Source organism: Ictalurus furcatus, chromosome 29 (assembly GCF_023375685.1).
Source record: "Ictalurus furcatus strain D&B chromosome 29, Billie_1.0, whole genome shotgun sequence".
NCBI lineage: Eukaryota > Metazoa > Chordata > Actinopteri > Siluriformes > Ictaluridae > Ictalurus > Ictalurus furcatus.
In genome coordinates, this window is record NC_071283.1 from 87,120 (window position 1) to 97,500 (window position 10,381).

The 10,381-nt window shown below is 38.8% G+C and overlaps 2 protein-coding genes across 5 annotated transcripts in view; one reads left to right on the top strand and one right to left on the bottom strand.

Moving 5' to 3' along the window:
* ank2a (ankyrin 2a, neuronal) overlaps positions 1-1,980 on the top strand; it is a 48,052-nt gene extending 46,072 nt beyond the window's left edge. The window contains exon 46 of the mRNA XM_053618952.1: positions 44-1,980. Within this exon, the coding sequence (XP_053474927.1) occupies positions 44-118 (75 nt within the window). The 3' untranslated portion in view covers positions 119-1,980. The remainder of the gene's footprint in view (positions 1-43) is intronic.
* A 1,398-nt stretch (positions 1,981-3,378) lies between these two features.
* The window catches only part of camk2d2 (calcium/calmodulin-dependent protein kinase (CaM kinase) II delta 2), a 13,723-nt gene continuing 6,720 nt past the window's right edge, over positions 3,379-10,381 (bottom strand). Inside the window, exons 9-20 of one of the 4 annotated variants that reach the window (XM_053618950.1) lie at positions 7,439-7,561; positions 7,226-7,309; positions 6,478-6,520; positions 5,868-5,908; positions 5,592-5,636; positions 5,282-5,326; positions 5,096-5,144; positions 4,964-4,984; positions 4,765-4,840; positions 4,464-4,558; positions 3,867-4,086; positions 3,379-3,725 (exon numbers count right to left, since the gene is read on the bottom strand). In XM_053618950.1, coding sequence (XP_053474925.1) covers positions 3,722-3,725; positions 3,867-4,086; positions 4,464-4,558; positions 4,765-4,840; positions 4,964-4,984; positions 5,096-5,144; positions 5,282-5,326; positions 5,592-5,636; positions 5,868-5,908; positions 6,478-6,520; positions 7,226-7,309; positions 7,439-7,561 — 846 coding nt within the window. In that variant the 3' untranslated portion in view covers positions 3,379-3,721. The other 3 variants (XM_053618949.1, XM_053618948.1, XM_053618951.1) reach the window with 3 other exon arrangements.

Below are 10,381 nucleotides of genomic sequence, written 5' to 3' on the forward strand. Positions count from 1 at the left end.
ATTAACTTTAGCATCATGCTCACCCTGTTTCTCTCTTTCCCAGGGCGAAGATGAAGAACACGAGTTCTCTGAAGTGCACTTCACTGAAGGGTGCAGGATGGAGGAAGCAGACGTATAGGACAAGAATATGATCTCTAATATCACCATGACGATGACTTTCAGCATCACGTTGCTTCATTTAGAGGATTAATGATGAACCTTTCCTCTCTTTTTTCCTCTCCTATCTCTGCACTAAGAATGCTCAAGCAATCCCAGAATGCACCTCTCTCTCTCTCTCCTTACTTCCTGTTTTACAGGTCTTCCTGATTTGATGTCGTTTGTTTACATCCTCTTCGTCCACCATGTTCATAATTTTTTTTTGTTGTGAGCAGACTCTGTGGTTATTTATTCATTTATTTATTTATTTATTCATTCATTCATTCATCAGAATTTTATTGGGGTGGAGTTTAAAAAAAAAAATTAGTCCAAGTTAAAGACCTGACAGCGGTGCTCCTTGATGATGTCATCGTTATAGGAGGAACCGAACAAGCAACACTCAGAAAAAAGGAACTAAACTCTTTGCTCACTAGCTCTTTATGATTAGCTACTCTAATGACAGCCTCTTGCTGTAATGCTAGCAAGTTAGCATATTTATTACCTCATGGCGATATTAACTAGCTAGCTTTGGGATAAACATTACTGGTTTGCTTATTGAAGCACACCCGAGCTAGCTTTAGTAAACAGTTAGCCAGGGTTTTATTGAGGAAATTAGCTTGAATAGTATGATGCTAACCATGACGTTGTGATACAACATCCTCACTGAGAAACTTTCAGGATGTTTGTCACTCGTTTATTGTCACGGTAAATATCTTTCTATTACATTTGCATCATAACAATGCTGTGTGCTGTTATTTATGTAGCTAATTGTGTTCCTGTGTCTCACTTCAGTGACCTCATCATGATAATCTGTATATAATAGCCACATTAACCACTGCAAGTGAAATTAACATTAGCATGATTAGCACCAGTCATCTAATAATAGCTTATTATATCCATGGTATTTAAACTCACCTGTCTTTCTGTCTGCTGTTCCTGTCTCACTCTATCTGTGTTTGTCATGGTCTTTTATCATTGCTTGTTGTGTACTTCACACACTGTTTTAATACTGTTTAAGACACGCCTTTGTCCACTTTCCCTTCACTACTCGGAAGTGTATATCACTAGCCAACATGCTAACTGCTAATAAAAAGCTGCCATTTTGAAAAATTAAACTGAGACTGCAGGAAAGAATTCTGAGTAAGATGTGTTGAAGTCTACTAGGGGAAGTGGTCTAGGGGAAGTGGAATTGGAGATGTGGTCTAGGGGAAGTGGACTAGGGTAAATGGTCTAGGGGAAGTGGAACTGGAGAGGTGAACTAGGGTAAGTGGTCTAGGGGAAGTGGAACTGGAGAGCTGAACTAGGGTAAGTGGTCTAGGGGAAGTGGTCTAGAGGAAGTGGACTAGGGGAAGTGGTCTAGAGGAAGTGTGACAGTATTGTAACAGGACATAGTTTGTTTTAAAAATGTAGCATATATTAAACTGTGTTCATGATCACTTATTTATTTGTTCCCTTAATCCTGAAGCAAGATCGATCAGAGTGTGTGTGTGTGTGTGTGTGTGTGTGTGTGTAACTTTAACCTGCTGCGGTGTTTCACTGTGATTCTCATTAACACCTGATTATTAGAATTCTAATATAAATTCTATAGACAGCATGTTCTAGTTTATTATAGAGCATTAACCACTGTACAATGTGTGTGTGTGTGTGTGTGTGTGTGTATGCGAGTGTGTGTGTGGAGCTGAAATTAAAACGTTTATCAACGCATTCATCTGATTTCTGTTTCTTCAAAAACATGGAGACAAAATTCAACAGATAAAGAGTCAGACAGACAGGTTTTCCGCTCAGACAGTCAGACAGACAGGTTTTCCCCTCACAGACAGTCAGACAGACAGGTTTTCCCCTCACAGACAATCAGACAGACAGGTTTTCCCCTCACAGACAGACAGGTTTTCCGCTCACAGTCAGACAGACAGCTTTTCCGCTCACAGACAGACAGGTTTTCTACTCACAGACAGTCAGACAGACAGCTTTTCCACTCACAGTCAGACAGACAGCTTTTCCCCTCACAGACAGACAGGTTTTCTACTCACAGACAGACAGGTTTTCTACTCACAGACAGAGGTGAATTGATTCACATCAGAACTTTATTATTGTAGTTTTATTTGAATGTTAAATTGCTAAACGTTGTCATGGTGATAAATTAACCTTTCCGCACCTATGGTGCAGTTTCAGCAGAGCAATTAATAACAACAACAACAATAATAATAATAATCATAATAACAATAATAATAATAAAGTGATGAATGGCATAGTCGAGCAGTGATGAGGTTTCTCCTCGAGGAAGACCGTTCGGTTAAGACATCACTGATAACATCATCACCTAAACAATTAAACCCGGGCCATGTGCCAGTATCCCACAATAACCAATCAGCTCTAATCACGCTTTATATCGTTATAGTAAACACAACATGTACACAGTGATGTCATTAACACCCTTGAATAAATAAATAAATATATTAATAAAGAAATAAGTCAATAAATACCTACAATGCACTGCAGGAAGTACATGAGGAAAAGGAAGCTGTTAATAATACAAATAAAAGATCTTTATAGGAATAAATAAACATGAGGAGAAATGTACATTAATGTAACTACAGCCATGAGCAGCAATCACTGGGGTCCAAGCACTGATCCACAGATAGACCCCAGTTTGTCATTTCTGTCTTTTGGATGATTTAATTTTTTTTTAAATCAGAGATGGCTACAGAGCCATGACTCCAATTTCACTGCCATGTACATACAGTTCAGCCAATCAAATTTCTTTTCATTGTTTTAGCCTACATGATCTGTAGAAGTTATAAACCAAATACTGTGTAGATAACAATAACTCACAATTAAAGTGGGTGGAGCCAAATGGTCAAAATCCTGCTCTATAGCACCACCATCAAGGTGAAGTGGATCGGATTGGACACGTCACCGTCCTGCTACATTTCTACACTTTACAGTTTTACTCCTCACTGTGCTTCAACACGTAAAAAGAAAAATACTACAATACTATTGCTAAGAACAAGACTAACAACAACAACAACACTAACAACAACAACAACAACAACAACAATAAGAAGAAGAAGAAGAAGAGGAAGAAGAATTCTAACAAAATGTGCTTGGACCCATAAACATTAAGATTAGATATGAATAAACATTATTTAATATGAATATTAATGAGGTCTATAATAATCTGCATGCACAGCTCATGTGCTCTTTATGCTACATTCTCACAGCGTATACACTTTTATTAATGTATATAATCACATTGGTAAACACTGTGAGTGTGAGTGTGTGTGTGAACAAAGCCTTTAACATAATCCTGCATTTTTCTGTAAGACATATTTGTAAATTGTTTATCACATATGTACATCACGTTAACAACACACACACACACACACACACACACACACACACACAGATTTATGTTCATCATTATAAACAAAACAAAATTAATTGGTAAAAACACACCTTCCTTTCATCATTTTCTTTGTATGTGTGTGTGTGTGTGAGAGAGAGAGAGACAATGAGATAGACTGTGATATCTTTTGCAGTGGGTTGATGCAGTGGGCGTGGCCTCCAGCTGATAGGCAAGCTCACTTCAGCTGCAACACACACACACACACACACACACACACACACACACACAGAGCTAAGTGTTTTATGCAGACACTTTGTGAAGCAGTGGGAGTGTAACAGAGTGATTATTGATTATTAATGAATGATTGGTGATTAGTTATTGGTACTTGGCACCCGGTGCTCCAGAGCGGTGGTAGTGGATGTTCTGCCACTTCCCGTCACGGCGATGCCACACTCGCGTCTCCTCAGACTGAGCGGTTCTCGGACGGCCAGAGTCTAAATACTGCGTGAGACGGATGTATGCGATGCACGCAGCATCCTCGCCGATCAAGTGGACATGAGGGTTTAACAGGATAGTGTGAACCGGTTTAGTGCCCTTAGACAGAGCTAACACACACACACACACACACACACACACACACAGATCTTGAGAGAGAGAGTGATAGGGTGTAGAACAGGAGCATCATGGATGTTCCACAACTTTACATATAACACTTTAAAAGATTAAAATAACACATTAATAAAACAATAAAATGACACTTTATATTATAAATCCTGATCTGCTTTTCTCACTGATATCGACTTCATATGATTAGAAAACAAATATAAAAAATGTAATATTTTATTTGTGTCAATATCGTCTCATGAAGCCTGCATCGGGATACGTCTCGTATCCTGGGTTTATCGTCTCATACCTAATTATTATTATTATTATTATTATTATTATTATTATTATTATTATTAATGATTAAATGGTTCAGTACCGTGTTCAAAGTAGAACCGGTGGAAATCATGTCCTTCTACTAGATTCCCCAAAGCCTCAGGCTCAAAAGACGTCAGACCAGGATCACACATCTTACTACACACACACACACACACACACACACACAATAAAATTATGTACATAATCTCCATTCACACTGACAGTAAAACCTAAACTCCATTTAAACACAAATTCTACAGGAATTTTAAAAATAATACAGTGTGTGTGTGTGTGTGTGTGTGTGTGTGTGTGTGTGTGTGTGTGTGTGTGTGTTTGTGTGTGTGTGGTGCATTCACACTCACGAGTAAGTTTCAAAGTCTCCGTTGTTGATGGACTCAATCAGCTGCTCAGTGACTTTAATGATCTCCTGCTTTCGAGCTGAAACACACACACACACACACACACACACACACACACAGAGTTTTATTGTCCATACTATGCACAACACATAAAAATATTAAAATATAAAAAATGAAACAGTTTATAAATATATTTATTCACCTTTACTGACAACTTGACAGGCTGAGGGGCAAAAAGAGATAAAAATCAATCATTAACCACACACACATGCACACACACACGCACACACACACAGAATGACTGACAGACAGACAGACAGAGAGAGACAGTCACCTTTTATATCTTCATCCTCTATAGTGGTGTTGTTACTCTCTGTTGACTCCTGAAACAAAACAAACCTCAGGGAAATTCATGTGTGTGTGTGTGTGTGTGTGTGTGTGTGTGTGTGTGTGTGTGTGTGTGTGTGTAAAAGCTGAATGTAAACATTAACATGATGAATAATAAGTGAAAATCTCAGACCTTATTTCTTTCCACTGGATTGTGGATGACCGTTGTCTGAGGTTCCTGACACACACACACACACACACACACACACACACACACACACAAAATGATTAACTAATTCACTGATAGATATATGCATTTATTTATTGGATATATATTAATGATTATAATATATACACATATACAGGCCCCTTCAAAAGTATTGGAACAGGAAGGCCAATTCTTTTGTTTTTGCTGTACACTAAGGACATTTGGGTTTGAGATCAAAAGATAGATCAGATAGATCAGTGATGTCATGCTGGAAGAGGCGGAGTCTGTTGTGTACCAGTGCTGGGGCCGAGCCTGTGTCTTTGTTGGTCTTGTTGTTGACCTGTAGGGGGTAAGAGGGAAAAATCTGTTTTACAGAGTAACGATATGAACCAGAGGAAGAACCGGAATCACAGGAATTCAGGGAAAAACAGAATAAAGCAGAAACACAAAAATGATTCCTACTAGAGGTTCTACAAACAAACACAATCACAGCTCAGACTTTTAGCAAAAAATAATCATATTGAAAAATAATGTGTTTGTGTAACTGTGTTTAACGTTAATATTAACACACCTTCACACTGTCCGGCTTCTTGTTCAACAAACTCTTAGCTGCTGTTAAATTAAAATAAGAATGTTAATATATCAGTATTTTAAACACACACACACACACACACACACACAGTTTAGACATGCAACAGGCAGATAAACAACCAGGTGTAAATAAGAGAAAGGGCTGTTTGTGTTGTTCTGATTTAAACTACATCACATTCTCTTCCAGCTGAAAATATTCTGTAAGATTCCATTCAGAAAGCAGAAACTGAAATAATAATAAACATTAAACCGAGTTGGAATTTTTGTTTGAATAATAATAATAATAATAATAATGATATCAAATCACTTTGTGAATGTAATCACATCACTGCCATGCAGGCCAGTGCATGGCTCAAAATCCCATGCACCTGATTGGTCAGAACTTTTCAAAGCCAATCAGTCTTACCTCCACGGACACGCCCACCAAAAAAAAGGAGGGACAATAACCAAGAAGAAGAAAAAGAAACTCGATGAAGAAATGTTAACAGAATATAGAGTAAAAATAAAACAAAGAGAAAGAAAGTGTAGGGAGCACACACACACACACACACACACACACACACACACACACACAGAGGTAGAAGTCGTACCTGAAAAGTTCCTGGTAACTAGCAGTGTTGTTAAAATGGCGCCCTGAAGGAGAGAAAATACAGATTTAATGTGAAACACAGACTGTATGATAACTCACCGAAACCGGTTTAAACTAGTTCATACTCCACTTCCTGGTGAATACAGCTCACATGACAAGCATAATGTCCCATGTAATGAAGACCCTTGAGACTGGTTCTGCAGAACCTCAAGCCCATGGCACACGACTGCCTGGATCCACTGCAGTTTGAGTACCAAGCTGACGTCGGTGTGGAGCATGGCATCATCACCTGCTTCACAGTGCTCACACGCACCTGGAGAGGCCACGAAGCACTGTGAGGAGCATGTTCTTTGATTTCTGATAAGTTTGATGGATGATTTCTGCATCTCATTTCAGAAGGTCTGTAGTTTGTGCCACAATGTGGTGTTTTGCGAGCACCTAATCACTCCGTCTCTCGTTCTTATTCTCTCTTTCGGCTCTTCTTATTATCTTCGGGGAGAACAGACGTCTTTAGTTCCTATATCACTCGACCCTACGTAATAGATGTTTGATTTTATCTGTGACCTGTTCCAAGTGGCATTTATCATTCTTTATCAATATTTCCTCTGTGTTTATTCCAGAAACGAAAGACACAAGTAAAGAAAACCACGGGGAATTATACATATGAAGGGAATAATCACTATGACAGGAATGATGCAAATGGCTGAAATGAAGGGATTAAGTGTGTGTGTGTGTGTGTATGTGTGTACCTTCAGCTTCCTCCTGGCATTAAACTTCTTCAGACACTCTACAGTTTCCTGTCGGTGCATCATGGAGGCCACGGTGGAGCGTTGCTGTGAGAGACAATGTGATGAGTCCAAAATCCACAATCCATCATTATAGAGCAGTTTGTAATATGCCTAGAAAAACAACAAACTGTGTGTGTGTGTGTGTGTGTGTGTGTGTGTGTGTGTGTTACATACACAGATCCAGGGGTGTTTGAGAGCCTCGGCTGCAGTGATGCGTTTGTTGGGATTTATTGTGAGCATTTTATTAATCAGATCTTTCGCTTCCGGAGTCACTGTGTCCCATTCTGGAGAGGGAAACTACGCACACACAATTAATCAAATAATAATAATGAACAATAATGAGTGGTAAGAATGAACAGGGCTGTCATAATTAATTCATTAATACATGTGATTAAATTTAAATGGTAACATTATAATATATTACTGCAGAGGTATAGGCTACTGAGGACAACGTGCTTCTGAAATCACATTAACAAGGATAACGTTACTGAGATAACGTTACTGAGATAACGTTACTGAGATAATGTTACTGAGCTAATGTTACTGAGATAATGTTACTTCGATAACGTTACTGAGATAATGTTACTGAGATAACGTTACTGAGATAACGTTACTGAGATAATGTTACTGAGATAACGTTACTCAGATAACGTTACTGAGATAATGTTACTTCGATAACATTACTGAGATAATGTTACTTCGATAACGTTACTGAGATAATGTTACTGAGATAATGTTACTGAGATAATGTTACTTCGATAACATTACTGAGATAATGTTACTTCGATAACGTTACTGAGATAATGTTACTGAGATAACGTTACTGAGATAATGTTACTTCGATAACATTACTGAGATAATGTTACTGAGATAACGTTACTGAGATAATGTTACTGAGATAACGTTACTGAGATAATGTTACTTCGATAACATTACTGAGATAATGTTACTTCGATAACGTTACTGAGATAATGTTACTGAGATAACGTTACTGAGATAACGTTACTGAGATAACGTTGCTGAGATAACGTTGCTGAGATAATGTTACTTCGATAACGTTACTGAGATAACGTTACTGAGATAACGTTACTGAGATAACGTTACTGAGATAACGTTACTGAGCTAATGTTACTGAGATAATGTTACTTCGATAACGTTACTGAGATAATGTTACTGAGATAACGTTACTGAGATAACGTTACTGAGATAATGTTACTGAGATAACGTTACTCAGATAACGTTACTGAGATAATGTTACTTCGATAACATTACTGAGATAATGTTACTTCGATAACGTTACTGAGATAATGTTACTGAGATAATGTTACTGAGATAATGTTACTTCGATAACATTACTGAGATAATGTTACTTCGATAACGTTACTGAGATAATGTTACTGAGATAACGTTACTGAGATAATGTTACTTCGATAACATTACTGAGATAACGTTACTTCGATAACGTTACTGAGATAATGTTACTGAGATAACGTTACTGAGATAATGTTACTTCGATAACATTACTGAGATAATGTTACTTCGATAACGTTACTGAGATAATGTTACTGAGATAACGTTACTGAGATAACGTTGCTGAGATAACGTTGCTGAGATAACGTTACTGAGATAACGTTACTGAGATAACGTTACTGAGATAACGTTGCTGAGATAACGTTGCTGAGATAACGTTGCTGAGATAACGTTACTTCGATAACGTTACTGAGATAACGTTACTGAGATAACGTTACTGAGATAACGTTGCTGAGATAACGTTGCTGAGATAATGTTACTTCGATAACGTTACTGAGATAACGTTACTGAGATAACGTTACTGAGATAACGTTACTGAGATAACGTTACTTCGATAACATTACTGAGATAACGTTACTGAGATAACGTTACTGAGATAACGTTACTGAGATAATGTTACTGAGATAATGTTACTGAGATAACGTTACTGAGATAATGTTACTGAGATAATGTTACTATACTCAGGTCATTGAACACCTGTCCTGTTTGGGGTTTTTAAGGTTACTGTAGGATGGAAATTAAAACTGAGGAAACCAGAGAAGAAGAAACTTTTACACAGTTCTCTATGTTTTTAAACACTTTGGGTGATGGTGTCATAGTCTGCAGTCTTTACTGCAGCAAATTTAAGTATTACAGTATTACAGTATGATGTCTTTAACCTACACTATATGGCCAAATGTATGTGCACCCCTGAACATCACACCCATATGTGTTTTTTGAACACCTCATCCCAGATTTATTCCCTCTTTCCTGTTATAATGTGCTTCACTCTTCTGGGAAGGCTTTCCACTAGATTTTGGGGCGTGGCTGTGGAGATTTTGGGGCGTGGCTGTGGGGATTTTGGGGCGTGGCTGTGGGGATTGGTGATCGTTCAGCTACAAGAGCGTTAGTGAGGTTGAGGTGAGGTGCTGACGTTGATGTAAGGAGACTCCAGTTCCAGTTCATCCCAAAGGTGATGAGTCAGTGGGGTTGAGGTCAGAGCTCTGTGCAGGACTCGAGTTCTTCTATCTTTTCCCAACCTTCACACACCACGTCTTCATGGAGCTCGCTTTGTGCACAGGGGCGTCGTCATGCTGGAGTTTTGGACCCAGAAGTAGAATATAGACTCATCTACTGAAGGTAACATGGGTTTATTTGAAGGATAAATGAATGTAGAGATGTGTGAGGCTTGGAGCTTCTGTCGAGGCTGGAATATAAACTCAGGTCGGGTCTGGGCCACTGCCCAGATCTTTGGGGGGGGGGGGGGGGGTCAGTCTTTACCTGCCCGTTCTTGATGATGTACCCCAGGAAGCTGACCAAGCTGGCATGAAACTCGCACTTCTCCGCTTTTGAATAAGCTGTTCTCCAGCAGCTGCTGAAGGACCTGATGGACGTGGAAGATGTGTTCAACGGAGATGCAAGAGAAGATTAGGATGTTGTGAAGATACACGCAAACAAAGCGGTTCAGGAAGTCCACTGAAACATTGTGAAAACCGCTACGCTGAGTCAGTGAGAACTTCAGATTACAGGGGAACTGACAGGTGGCAGGATATCGTTTAGCAAACAAAGCTACCTCAGTATGAGGGAACATCACACACACAGCTCATG